Source organism: Chiroxiphia lanceolata, chromosome 20, assembly GCF_009829145.1.
Source record: "Chiroxiphia lanceolata isolate bChiLan1 chromosome 20, bChiLan1.pri, whole genome shotgun sequence".
NCBI classification, from domain to species: Eukaryota; Metazoa; Chordata; class Aves; order Passeriformes; family Pipridae; genus Chiroxiphia; species Chiroxiphia lanceolata.
Window position 1 is genome coordinate 3,245,950 of NC_045656.1, and position 14,736 is coordinate 3,260,685.

The 14,736-nt window shown below is 47.1% G+C and overlaps 1 protein-coding gene across 1 annotated transcript in view; it reads right to left on the reverse strand.

Moving 5' to 3' along the window:
- BAZ1B (bromodomain adjacent to zinc finger domain 1B) overlaps nucleotides 1-14,736 on the reverse strand; it is a 43,090-nt gene that overhangs the window by 15,168 nt on the left and 13,186 nt on the right. The window contains exons 7-11 of the mRNA XM_032707613.1: nucleotides 11,945-13,637; nucleotides 8,569-8,707; nucleotides 7,993-8,123; nucleotides 7,138-7,249; nucleotides 257-355 (exon numbers count right to left, since the gene is read on the reverse strand). Of these exons, the coding sequence (XP_032563504.1) occupies nucleotides 257-355; nucleotides 7,138-7,249; nucleotides 7,993-8,123; nucleotides 8,569-8,707; nucleotides 11,945-13,637 (2,174 nt within the window). The remainder of the gene's footprint in view (nucleotides 1-256; nucleotides 356-7,137; nucleotides 7,250-7,992; nucleotides 8,124-8,568; nucleotides 8,708-11,944; nucleotides 13,638-14,736) is intronic.

Sequence of the window (14,736 nt, forward strand, 5' to 3'; positions counted from 1 at the left end):
TTTGTTCCAGTTTCACAGTGCAATTTAAAGACTGACAGAACCTCCTCACTGATCACAGCGTTACCTGTGATCAAGGACCTGCAGTTACTGCCCAGGAAAACCAGCAATTTCTCAACCTCAGTGTCCTCCTCTTTTCAGCACAGGAATGCCCAAAGCCCAGCCCAGGATGTCGCCCCAGGAATGGCAGGGATTGCTGTGCTGAGGACACACTTTGCCTTGGAGAAAGCACACGGAGGAAAACAAAGAGCAGGCTCACTTTTTCTCCAGGCGCTCTTTGAGCTGGCTCTCCCTCACTCCTTGGGGGTGCAGGCAATCCAGCAGCTCATCCAAATCCTTCTGACTGTCACAGAGAAACCTGAAAGACAGAACATGCACCATCATCAGCTAAGGTATCTCTGTGGCAAGAGAATTTCTTCTTCTAAATGGTTCCCAAGGATCAGTAGGCAGGGATGACAGGTAACCTATATCCCAACCCCAGAGAGCAAGGTGAAGCACTTCCAGGAATGCTGGCAGAAGAATTCTGACTCAGGCTGGCCTTGTTTCACAGTCCCCAAATGTAGCCAATTCCAGGGTGAGAGAAAAAAAATAAAATCAAAATAAACACAGAACTGATTTATTGATGTATTTTCCCCACTAGGTTTATTAAAACCTTGGCATTTGAATTTAGTCATCTACCCCAGGGACTCCATTCACTACACTGCAGTTGGTTTAAGAGATCTGAATGTCATCTTAGATGCACTGCAAGGATTAACAAGCTGTGCACTGCACAGCACAGCACTGTAATCATATCTTCTTTCACTAACAAGAGGTCCCCAGATTAAAAAGGGGATGTCCTGGCTGATCCCACAACTGCTGCTGCTGGAGCTGTGTCCCTGTTCAGGCTGTGTCCCTGCAAGTGCATAAGTCCTCCTCTCTAAGCTCACCTGAACTTCAAAGGTCAAGTGCAGGGTGTGAAAACCATATTCAGCAGCTTGAAACCTTCCTGCTCATGAATCCTTTGGGACAGGGATGGCCACCAGCAGTTATCCCAATCTAAAAGGGTAACACTTCTGCAGAGTTCTCTAAACCAGGCATCCTCTCTGCAATTCCAAAGTACAATCATGTTTTCACTCTGGGTTGTAGATTTAAACTAGTTGTAAGGTTTTAAGGTAGCCTGAAATTCTGCTCTTTCCCTCTTATTTTTTTTTTCCAACTCTATTCTAGGATGCCACAGGGCCTCCTCACCTGATGGGGCAGGGACTCAACCTTCAGAGCTCATTTACAGAAAATAAGACTAATTCCAAATCTTCTAGAAGAGGACTGCTCCTCAAAAAAAGGAAGTCAAGGAATCAGAAAATCACCCTCATATGGAAACAACTGCAAAGGACCACTCTGTGATCCTTACCAGCCACAGAGAAGATTCCAAACCCAATTTTTCTTCTTGGGCACAAACTCAGATGAGCTGAGCAACAACTAGACAAAGATGCTGTTCTGCCTCCTCTTGGAATACCAGTCTCCACAGTGCTTATTTTAGGCAGAAATACTTACTAAATACCAGATCCGAAAAGAAAATATTTTGTAATTCTAGTGTGCTTGTTTTAGGGGAATGGCCTCACAACTTGCACTCAGCTAGGAAATTAATTACTCCAACAAAACATAGGATTGTTTAAAAATGGAAGGAAAATGGTTTCTTGCCAGCCACCTGCTTCAGTACATCCAACCCTCTGCACCCTGAGATCAAAACTCTTGGCTACCACTGTCCTCTGCATCCCTCCCTGTGACAAACAGGATGGAGCAACTCCAGATTTCCTTCACTCAGCAGAATCTGTCACCACCTGGAAATGGCATAAACCAAGCTCCAAACCAGCTGCCCTGCAGACACCCAGATTCCCAGGCACATTGAGATGGTTGCCCAGGTTATGATGGAACAACACCAGACACTGCTGGTGACAGATTGTGGGATCCAGTTGGAAAAACATCCAAGACAATCATGCTCAAGCTTTCTCAGCTTTCCCTCATGGTGGCAAATCAAGGGGGGAACTCCCTGCACTGTTTTGTCTTACTGTAAAAAGGAAAAGGCACTGGAAAGAGTCAGCATATGGCACTTGGATTCTCCAGTGTTTTGGGAAAAGACAACACAAGCTGCTGGGCAGCTGTAGAAAGCAGTTCCCATCCTTTTAACAAAGCCAGAGGTAAAGCCCTGGCACAACTTTATCCCTGCTGAAAAGGAAACTGGAGAAGATAAAAAGAACATTTGCAACAGGTACTTGAGTCTTCCCCATTCACCCTGAGAGTAAGAACTGGGATTTCTGGGAGAGGGAACTGTTCTCCATCAGCCTGAACTCAAATGTGCAAAATATAAACACACCAGAGGCACCAGTGTTAGTCTGATTAGTGGCACTTTGCTGCTCTGTGCAGCCACAGTTCCTGGTTCCCAAACTAGACCCAGGCATTCCCTACTACCTGTAGGAACTACCTGAACCTCTAACTGGGGCTCAACCAGCTCCAGGCTGGGAGCATGGACATGGTAAGACAGGGCTGGCATTTTAAAGGGGGGAGGCAATAGAAAGTCTTTCCAACAGGGATGGGAAGGCTTGACACAGTCCAGGGGGATGGGAAAGATGCCTTTGGGAGAGTCAAGACCAGATGGAAGTCTTCAAACTGACCTAGAAGGGGGAAATCCTGACTGGTGCAAGGGCTTCCCACATCCCTGAAGAACAGCCTAGATTCTCTCCTGACGTTTCTGGCAGCACAAGCCAGACTGGTCAGCAACCAAAAGAGAAAGGAAAAATGGCACAAGCACTAAGTCAAAAGGAGTTCCCAGTATTCACTCAGGCTGAGAATTCCTCCCTGTTCTCAGGCTACAAGGCTGCAAGGGACAGAGAAAGGTATAAAACCTGGACTAGGGAATGAAGAAATCGAGAGGACAACATCTAGAGGAGCCCAGGACCAGTACCTGCTCTGGAGGGTTGGTGGAAACAGGGGAACTCCATCTGTAGAGTATAGGCTTGAGAATGGAGTCTGTCAGCACCCACTCATGGTTAACTCAAATTGTCTGCTGAGGGGACCCGCCAAACCATGCTGAATTCCTAATAGATGAAGAACAACGGGAGTTACTCTGCAGAGATGCCACTGTTTCCAAAATTCAACTGCTTTCTGACCAGGATGAGCAAGAAGTCTCCTGTATGCTAATATCCTGCAAAGGCTGTGTGTGACCTGTGATTACTGCAGGGAAGACCAGGACATCCACAGCTCACAAGCACTATGGTATGGACAAACACTTCTTCAGGGACCATGTGCCCAGAAATTTTAAACAGAGAGATTTTTTAAATAAGCATCAATATCTGTGCAAGTGGGGCACAAGGTTAGGAATGGGACTGAGCCATCTGTCTGGAGGAGACAGAAGCAATCAAGTGTTTATGATTCTGTACAATGATTCAGCCTCTGCACTTTGAGGACAAAACACTGGGCCCTCTTATTTTTGGGGGCAAAATACTGAAAGCAGAACCACTTCCTTAAGACACTGTTTTTGTAACTCTTGGCAGAAGTACGAAATCCATCTCTCCCTTTATCAGTATCCTACCAGCTCCCATCCCATCCTCGAGGAGAAAAGGGGCAGGACTGTGAAATACAACTATTCAGAGTTAATTTGGTATTTAATTTCAAAGTCTCATTGCTCTGAAGTATAAAAAGGTAAAGCTGGAGATGCTCTACGTGCACTGTGAGGCTACTCAATCCCACATCAGACACACCACTAGGAAAAGAGACAGACAGCAAGACTTAAAGCAAAACACAAAGAAATTAAACTTCCTATGCACATGCCAACATCATGAGTTATGGTTGGAAGAGTCCTTGCATCCAAACAACAGGGCATGTAGACAGCCAAGGACTTCACTGTGGGCTCAGAGCTCCTCAGGCTGTCCAAGGACAACATGCAAAAATCAGCCAAGGAGGAGACTCTTCCATAACCATCTACGCTCAAGAGAGTCCTTGAGATGGGAGAGATCAATGACAATGGCCCCAGAGGAAAACACAGGAACAGGAATATGGATTTCCTCAGAGGGAAATTCTAGTTCCTGTCTATCCCCTGAAACAACAGCTCTCAGGCTGTCACTTGGCTTTTTGTGGAAGCTTACCTGTAAATGGTGGCAGCTGTCAGACAGGTACTTAGCAAACAGGCTCTTTGCAGCTCCAGAGCTTTAAGGAAAAGCCTTTCAGCTGAGGGAGCTTATTGCTTAGCTGCAGGCACAGCTTTGGGTGCCCTGTCAGTCAGGGAGAGGCAGCCAGCACAGCAGAGGGTGAATCAGAAGGGGTTATGTGTCCTTTGAGAAGCTGCCTCCGTGCCCCTGCTCAAGGCCCACGCCTGGCTCAGACCCTCCACCTGCAGTACTGCACCTCCCAGCTGCCCTGCCTGGCACAGCAGGGGCACAAGAATCCCATGAAAAAACAGCAGGTGCTGCAATTGTCAGCATTTAGAGTCCTTCCCAGCAGGGACTAAAAAGGACAGATATTAAAGACACTGTGGCCAGGCCAAGGAAATCCCACCCAGCTCAGTGTCTGATGTCTGAGTGGCCAAGGGGCAGCACAGGGACCTGCCCCTCCAGATTGCAGCATCTGCTGGTTCGAGGACTTCCCTGTGTGCCAGGACAAGAACCTTTGTGCTTCCTGTTCCTCAGTGAACTCCTCTCTCAGCAGTTTGTCCAGCTTTGAGCAGGTACAATTCACAATCCACAGCAGCTGGCAGCAATGAGTTGTGTACCTCAGCTGCAGCACTCTCCTCTCTATTTCAGAACTGCCATTTGCTACTTTAATTTCCTGATCCTTTTTTTCTGTATCAAAAGAAATACTCTGTCTTTAGGAAGCTTCCCCATTCTCCTCTAGCATTACTCTCCATCTCCCTGCTGAACATACAGGTTGGAATATTTCTGTAACTTCTTTCATGTCCCTTGGTCAATTATTCACTCATGGGAAGAGCTTCCCTCTTCTCCTAAGGCAAACCCTGTAACAACAGATCTGGCGAAGCAAGTTTGTTTCCCAAGGGAAAATGAAAATTGTTTTCCCCTTAGTCTGTACTTCAGTTTAGCATCCCTTTTATTCTTTCACTTAGACTCAACCACAGGTTTTAAGTAGGCTTTCTAACTTTTAACAGCTTCCTTATCCTGATGTGAGCCACAATCAGGATGTTTTGTGATTGCTGCTGCTGGTTTTTTTTTTTCAAGTTCCTCAAACCTTTTTCCTCAAAGGTAAGAGGCAGCACTTGCTCTGACCACCTAGTGTGGAAACTCTAAAGCAAATCTCTCTGAAAGTGTTTTAGGCTTCTGGCTGCCTTTAAACTTTTAAAGAAGCTTCTTAATTCTTTTAGTTGCTCTCTTTCTCACAAAAAGGAGAACACCATCCATTATGGCCACTCCATACAAAACAGAACATAATTCAGCACTGAGTGTGTCCAGGACCTGGTTCCAAGAGCTGCTCCTCCCAGGCTGTGTGACTGGTTACTCCATGCAGCACTCCTGCCTCTGTCACCACTCTGATCTCTCTGAGCATGTCCTTGGGAGTGGCCAACCTGATCAAACACTGTGCTTTTTCAAGTTCAGCCTGGAGTTACAAGTTACAGGAGTTCTGTGCTAATTAACTCATCCAATTTGGCTCTATGCTGCCCTCAGGGTTAGCAATATGTACTCTAAATTTAAGGTACTCTTTTCCTTATAGAATTGGTCCTTCTCTTGAAGCACACCTTGTCATCTCTGCTCAACGAAGACAGAGCAGGCAGTTAGGAAGAGCAGAGGACTTCCCTGTGGGTCATACTGTCCTCCACAACCCCTGTGCAGCACCCATTCCCTAGGAAAGCCCAACTGCCTGAATTTTGGCCACATGACAAGTCATGCAAAGGCCCAGACTGAGAAGGGGATGGAGACTTCTCCTGGCAGGATGGGGCAGAGAAGGAAAGCACAGGAACTCTGATCTCCTACACCTTGCTGCCATTACAGAAGGGGTAGAGCAATACAAAGAGTCATCTCTCAATGCTGGTGGCTCAGATGAATCAAGACACCCACAGATTTCAGCCTCTTTGACAGTTCCTGGTGGGTGAGCAGGAACATGTTTGGTAAAGTAGTTCTGACTGGCAACTATTCCTTGGAGCTGAGTTCAACTTCTATTTCTCAAAGACCAAGTAACCCCACTCTGTGTGTCAGCAGTGGAGAACTCTGGGGAACAGACCCTGTTGAGAGGGGAGCTACAGGAGCATGTACTTCTCAAGGTTATCTAAAAAATGCAGAGTCCTCCACAGGCAGTTAACAGGTAAAGTTTAGCCAGTGTTTTGTGGCATGGGGACACTGCTGAGCATTCCTTAACACACAGAGCAACACTCAACACAGGAGAATTTCTTTAAGGACACTGGTAGGGCCAATTACTGGAGCAAGTCCCAATCAAACATGCTCAAAGGAGATCTGATTCACTTAGAAGATGTTGCTTGGCATTGGGAAGCATTACAGGGATAACAGGCTGTGAGCATGGAAGAATAACTTTGCTAAGCTACAACTATCAGCAGGGACAAAAATTAATTCTATGGTGCTACAGGAAAACAAGTGGACACCACTACAGCCTGCTGGGAAGCCCAGGAAGAAGACACTGGAGTAGATGAGGAGCTGGGGGAGGACTCTGCACATCTCACATAGTACAAGAACAGGAAGGATATAGGCCTGTCTCCAGAGATATCCAAGAAGACTTAAATTTCTTGTGCTCAAGGGCCCCACGTGTCACAACTCAGGTCTGCTGAAATGAACCACAAATAAAACCCCTGACACTGCTCCCCTCCTTTTTTTTTTTTTTTTTTAAGTATCACTTACCAATACTGGTAAGTACACAGCAATATATCAAAGCAGCATTTTACCAGCTTAATTTATACTGGCTTTAAGTGTGATTGATTAGGTTGAATAAAGACTCCACTGGCTCTTGGACTGGCTACCCTGTTAGCAGGGCAGTGATAACATCAGCAGCAGAGGCCTGGGGAGCTGCTGAACCAACCCAACTGCTCAGCACTGAAAGAGGCCTAGCAGAGCACTGAAAGAGGTTCATAGCAGGGCCTAGCAAAAGAAATGTGTCTAGACTCCTCGACCTCTACACTTTTGAGTATTTTGGGGCTATAAAAGCGTGTGTTACCATAAGTTCTGGCCCTGCTTGGGAGTGGTGGTCTCGGCAGGCAGGTCTGTGCTGGGCACGGAGCGGGGCAGTTTGGTCCCTCGGCCGTCGCTGCCTGTGCTCTTCCGCTTCTCTGCAAGAGAAAAGCACAGGCTCAGGTGGATTCCTGAGCAGCATTCCTGCTATTCCCAAAACATAAACCCCCAGTTTCACTTTTTAGCTGTGTACTGACAATGCACTTTGAGAACTGAAGGAGTTATAAGCAGCGTGTGTTTGTATTTCTGAGCATCTCAGACAACGGTCTGACGTGGATTTAAACCTTTGCTCATTGAAGCACTTGCTTGTTAATTCTCCAAGAGATCATGATGAAATCCTGCCCACTGGCTGGGGAAGCACATGGACAACAGCTGAGAGGTAAAAACAGCTGGAAGCAAGGGGTGTACAGGAACACAGCTGGTCAGTATTTGAAAGAGTTCATATAAGAAAATATACCCATGGAGGGGCTTGGAATGATACACCTTCAGCTCAACCAGCCACTGAGAAAGGTGACTGCTACGTTACACCTGGATGAAGGATCTCACTGCAGGTCTGTCCTGCTCCATTCCTCTACATATGCCTGCTCTGATCCTTGTCCAAGACAATCCCACCAGGTGAGGGCTCAGATCTAACTCCATAAGCTCTGCCATGCAGGATTGCTGCAGAGGGACTCAGTGCCAGCCTGTGATGTTCCAAAAGCAAGAAATGATCGGGACTGAAACCCAGCTGGAGTCAGATTTTAGCAGGCTCTTCTGTCTCAAGAACTATTTCCACATACAAGTGTTAAGTTTCCTTTCCCAAACATGGATTTTTGCCCCCAGAGAAGCATGGTGACCATACCTCCAGGGCTGTGGTCCTTCTTCAGATCTTCCTTTTTCTGGTGGGGCAGGGTGAACCTGTAGTCTATACTGTCATGTACCCAACCCTTCTCGATGAACAATCCAGGAACCTCATCTGAGAACAGCCAATACCTGCAGGAAACACGTGTGTTAACAGGCCCCTGCCTCCTCTGCTGGCTGGTTACACACACAGGCTTTTATTTGCATTGAGGGGAGAAGCATCTGTGTGCATCTGAATGCACATGTGTCTATCTTAGCCCAGCTGAGAAACATGGAAAGCTTTGATTAGAACCCATTCTAAGAGCATTTCTGTGCAACAAACATGGAAAAAGAAGAAAAGATGACTGTAATGAGGTTCCTGAGCACTGATGTCGAGTGATCCTGACCTCTATGGGAAGGCCACAGAACGCTGGGCATGTACCCACCCACTACACTCCATGTACACAAAAAGCTCCCTTCTCCCTTCTCCACAATTCCTACATTCTCCCTCCCTATCAACCCTTTTCCAGGGGCTGCTGTCTGACACAGCCCCCCTCCCAGGGCAGAGCTGCCAGCTCAGGGGTGTTTCCTTTCCCACCTGTTGTGGTTCCGGTCGGTGCCCACCGGGGTTCTGCGCATCACCAGCTTGGCTTTGGCAATTCCATCCTGGAAGGTTTTCTCAGCTGCAGCTTTATGCCTCCGGATTCTTTCTTCCTCTGCTTCTCTCTCCATCCTCACTGTTGGAATTAGCACAGAGCAGAATTAGCTTTCCTTTGTTATATCCAGACACCAATACCGTCTTTTATTTTACCACACTGTGGGGGTAAAAAAAAAATCTATTGGGGATTTTAGTTAATATTCTTTGGGCACAACCATCCAACCTTTTGTTTCCACCCACCATTCTAGAAAAAAAATCAAGAATTAAGAAGTCAAGGCATAAGGATGAACTGGGCTGAAGAAAGCCTGGATAAAAATTGTCTGGAGAAATTAGTCCTTATTATTATTTCCAATTGTAGGTAATGTGGGAGAGCACTAAAACAGAAACCTCAGTCCACCCACTCATGACAGAAGTACTGAAATTTTAGTAGCTTTCAATATCCATGGCTGTGGACAAAAAAAAACAGGGAAAAGAAAAATACGAAGTGGCCTAAATCCTGGCATCACAGGCTCCTGGCAAGAGCTTAAAGAGCAAAACATGTCCTTTCACATCTCTAGGTAAGAAGCAGGAAGCGAGGCAGCTTCTGCCATGAGTCGTGTCATGGGATCACTGAACTGTTTGGGGTGGAAGGGACCTTAAAGATCATCTCATCATCATCCATGGGCAGGGACAGCTTCCACTAGCCCAGGCTGCTCCAAGCCCCGTCCAACCCGGCCTTGGACACTGCCAGGGATGAGGCAGCAACCTGTGCAACCCTGGGCAACCTGTGCCAGGCCCTCACCACCCTCACAGCCAAGAACTTCCTCCTGTTATCCAGCCTAAACCTACTCCCAGTTTGAAGCCATTCCCCCTTGTCCTGTCACTTCAGGCTCTCTCCACCTTCACTGTAGGTTCCCTTCAGGCACTGTAAGGCCACAATTAGGTGACCCCGAAGCCTCACAAAGGAGGGTCCAAAGCAGGTGGAATGAGACCATAATGAAGGGGAAAGGTGGACTGGGGCAGGCAGAAGCAGCACAGAGAGGCCATGTGCTGCCTGAGGCCCAGGGACGAGGCACCTTCTCCTCAGAACTTTTCCCAGGCTCCCTTTCTCTTGGAGCCATTTTCTGTGTCAAGCCATGTTTGATAACAGTTGATTAGTAAATATCTGGTAAGGCTCTCAAGTCCTGCCAATGTAATTAATCCTGATTAGAGGAGACCTGATGAAAAACACACCCTTGGCATTTGTTACACCAACTTGGAGGATCAGCTTTTATAACAAAATACCAGCAACAACCCAACTAATAGCAACTGCAGCAAACTGTCCTGTTAGTCCCATCCTGCCAGGCACAAGCAGCTGCCCAACCCAGGTCTGTAAATAACAACTCCTCTCTAATAAATTTTATGATCTCTCCCTGTGTCACAGGACTGAAATCAGAGCAAGGAGCAACAGCCAAGTGCCAAGTTTTTACATCTGAGTCTCAGAAACCAAATCAGGAGACCTATTCAGCAGGTAGTACTGATATGATCCCTCCAGAATTCCTTGTCTCCTTGACACCTTCAAGACTTCCTGGCTGATCTGGCCCCAGTGCCACCTCCCTCCTCCTCAGTGCCCTCCCCACGAGAGCCAAGACTCCAAAGACAAACCCGAGCCATTCTGCCACCCAGCTCTCTGATTCTGCCCACGTGGGATATGGTGGGCATTCAGGACACAGGGATTTTTCCCAGCCAGCTGCACAGAGCAGTTGCAGCAGGCACCACCAAGTGACAGGATAAGGACAGACACCTGACTTTAAGGACTTTCCCAAGCAGAGGACAGACACTTGAATTTATTCATTTGCCAAAACCGTTCAAACAAAATGAGAACAAAGACACCAAAACTAGAGGGTTCCTGCCCACACCTCATTTTCAGTAGTGAAGGTGAGCTACTCTCAGCTGCACTTTCCTCTCTAGCAGGCTCCCTTAGCTGAACAAGCTTCCAGCTCTCCATCACTTTGGACAGCCTGTATGGGAACTACTCCCTCGTGGAGTGATAAGGCAAAGAACAATTAGTAGGTGCTGCAGTAACAAGGAAGTGACTCGACTTTTACTATCAAGAAAATACTGATAATAACCACATTATCTCAACAGGACTTCTGCATTGGCTTTTTTTGAAGTCCAAAAAGAATAAAAACATAAATTTCTGCTTTCTTGAAGTGGTTTCAAGAGGTAAGCTGGGCAGCACTGGCTGCAATCTTGACAGGTTTAACTTGGAAGAGGTCAGAGCTCCCAGTGTACACATGTTACCAGAGAGGTGAAAGAGAAACCTCTGACTGTGAGATGGCTTTAATCTGACAGAGAGGAGGTTTAGTTTGGATAACAGGAGGAAGTTCTTGGCTGTGAGGGTGGGGAGGCCCTGGCACAGGTTGCCCAGAGAAGCTGTGGTTGCCCCATCCCTGAAAGTGTCCAAGGCCAGGTTGGACGGGGCTTGGAGCAACCTGGGCTAGTGGAAGGTGTCCCTGCCCATGGCAGGGGGTGGAACCAGATGAGCTTTAAGGTCCCTTCCAATCCAAACCATTCTGGGATTCTTGGTCTCCTAGAACAGATATTCCCACATTCCAGCTAAGGCACACAAGCCAGGCTCCAGGTAGGATGCTTGTCCCTCAGTTGTTTCAGAAATAACCAAGATAAGCTGTGCTGTCCACCTCCCTCTGTCCAGTACCCACATTTACAACCAAAAAAAAAAAATATCCCTAAAATGTAATTCCAAAGTGTTTTGCTCTTCATATCCACACCCCTCAGCAAACAGCACTCATTACACAGACACACACAAAGTTTGGTGCTGCAACTCATGATTTAGAAAGGTGAGTGGACAGTTTATATTTACACAGCTCCATAACTAATTCTTTGAAGTGAGAAACTGCAAAATGAGGTTTATTGTGCAAGTTGTTCTGATGTGGGAGAAGGGCTGCTGGCATCAGCCTGATAATGTGCAGGGCAGCAAGGCCAGCAGCAGCTGTTGGAACTGGCTTTCAGGCAGGAAGCATCTCCTCTCCATGTAAGAACCAGATGATATTTGGACATAGACAAATTTTTGGTTGCTTTCTGTTCCCAAAACAGATACTCTTTTGTCCAACCTTCCTTGGCCTGACAAAATTAGAAAGGTACTGAACAAAAGACACCCACACATAAAAAACTTTCTCTTAAAACTCCAGATTTTGAGCTGCCACAGGAACCACAGCAGCTGAGTTAGAGATCTCCAGTGAGCGAAACCCACATAACCAGGCAATGCTTCTGAAAACAGGCCACGAATTTTGCCAGGAAGTTATTCCACGACACACTCTCTTGGTATTTTTCTTACCTCTCATCTGTATTTCTTGTTGCTCCCTCTCTTTCTTGGCTTGGATGGCGAGAAGGCGCCTGCTCTTCACAGCACTGATCATGTCGTCGGCTTCCATCTCCACCCGGTGCTCCATTTTCATCATCTCTTTTTTCTTCTCATTCCTGCCCATCATATGCTCATCTTTGCCGTTCTCCTTGTTCTTGGCCACCATCTCTTTTCTCTTCTGTTTCTCTGCCCTCTTCTTGTCGTTCTCCTCCTTGAGGACGGCCAGGCGCTCCTTCCACAGCTCAGCCGACGCCTGTTGCTTGGCCTCCACGTGGTCCTGCACCGAGTACGTCATGAGGATCCGGTGGCACAGCGCTCCGAGGATCCGCAACTTCTCTTCAGGAGTCAACTCAAAGAACTCGGACGTCTCCAGTTTCTCCAAAAACTCATCCTGTACTTCGTTATCGTCAAAAGCTGCCGAATCCTTGCTCTCATCTACGTTATCCGAGACCTCGCTCTCCTCTTGCACGTCCGACTTGCGCAGGCACAGGCGAACCAGCTCGGAAGCGGAATGCAGGGTAAGTGGGATCTCAGAGAGCTTCATTCCCAGCTCAGCATAATCCTCAGCAATTTCATCCTGCAGCAGGGTCTGCAAGAGAATCACCAGTACTCGGTTCAAGTACAGGAAGCCTCCCTTTTCTGCACAGAGGGCTTCCATCAGGGACACGGCCGTGATGGGATACTGAGCATCCGGCATCAATAACCCTGAGTAACAGCTCAGGAACTCCACCACCATGGCCACATCCCCAAAGAGCGTGTTAGGAAGTCCTTCTGGAGTATCAACCAGTTTGAAAGTAGGCAATGTCTTCCCTTTCAGATCTTGGTCCTCAAATCTCTTCTGTTTTTCCAGTTTTTCCTTCATCTCCTTCTCCTTCCGCTCCTTCGCTCTCTCCTTCAGTTTCTCTTTCAGCTTCTCCCTCTTCTTCTTCATGTACTCCTTCCTCTGCTCCTCAGTCATGGTGGCCCATCTCTTCCTGTGCTCCAGGAGCTCGTAGCGTTTCTGCACCAAGCCCCGCAGGTCCTCGGGGAGCCGGGCCCGGTCCTCGTTGGAGAGCAGCCGAGCAGTTTTGGAGATGATGCAGGAAAGAGCACTTTTTTTGTCCTCCCGGTCTTTGTTTTCCTTGTAATAGGCAATGAGATGGAGCGCTGCAGGAGGCAGGTGCTTCTGGGGTTTCCTGGAAGATCCAGGGGTGCCTCCAGAATTCCTGGGAGTCCTGGACACCTTAGTGGTACCTTTAGCCATGTCCAACAGTGTCATTTGTTTCATTTTCATCTTGGGGGTCTTCAGGCCTTTCCTGGGAGACTTGGCTTTCCCCGATGATTTCTGCCCATTCAGAACCCTTTTGCCTCTTTGCTTTTTGTCCAAGGATTTGTTGTCGCCCTTTCCTAATCGACTCCTCTTTGGAATGTGAAAGTTAGAACCAAGTTTAGCAGGTGACACAATTTTCATCACCTCTTCCAGCTCCTCTTTAGGACTTTTTGAATTCTTAGAGTTTTTCACCTTCAGTGGAGAGCCAATTATAGATTTCTCCAAATGCACGTGGCACCACAGAGTGGGGCTCAGAGGCTGCCCCAGGGATGATCCATCTGTTTTGGATTTCTTAGCAAGCTTTCTGTCAGGTGATCGAGAGCTTTTCCTCTTGGTTGAGGGGTTGAGAGTCATATACTAAAATTAAAGAAAGAATAATTTTGTATTAATACTGAAAGGTAAATAAAGGTTATCTAGATATTTCTGTCAATTATTTTTGCCCATATTTTTAATGTATTTTCCAATGAAATTGCTCAACGCATTAAGGGTAACAGGCTTCTGTAATCACAGAATCACAGACTCAGAGAATGGCCTGGATTGGAAGGGACCTTAAAGATCATCCTGTTCCACCCTCCTGCCATGGACAGGGACACCTTCCACTAGCCCAGGTTGCTCCAAGCCCTGTCCAACGTGGCCTTGGACACTTCCATGGATGGAGCAGCCACAGCTTCTCTGGGCAACCTGTGCCAGGGCCTCACCACCCTCACACTAAAGAATTTTTTCCCAATATCCAATCCAAACCTATGCTCTGTGAGTTTGAAGCCACTCCCCCTTGTCCTGAACAAATATTTCTCTTCTAGTTTTAGAACAACAAAGTCCATGAAAAAGTGAGTTTACCAAATGAACAAATCAGTGCTTTCTACACCCAAAGACAGATGTTAGAACTGCAGATTTCATCATATGGCATTGAGTTGGTTAACTGTCTTTGGCTGGTCAGTACAAAGAGCTGGAAAATACCCACCCCTGATACTTGAGTATTCAGTACAAAATTTGTGGTATCTGCCGACCCTCAGTCCATTCCCATACAAGAGTCAGGCATCATGATGTCACACACATCCAGCTCCTGTAACTATGAAAAGGGCCCACTACTTGACACTACCAGGTAGGACTGAGCTCTTCCATTTCTCTTACACCAGGAAATGTCTTTACTTGTAGACAAGCAACATAAACTACTGGAAAAACCTCAAAAAAGGCAGTTACACCTCAAATTTTCAGAGCAGACTGCTTTCATACGCTCAAGCTGTGTCACGTCTCAAAGGGTCAACCTTCAAAAGAGTGAGTTTTCCTTCTCTGTTCCTCTCTGGAAGGATTTAAAGGACATGTAGATGTGGCACTTGGGGATATTGTTCAAGGATGGCCTTGGTAGTGCTGGGGGAACAGCTGGACTCAATGATCTTAGGGGGCTTTTCCAACCCTAATGATTCTGCGACTGTAAAACCCACCCAGCACACTGAAG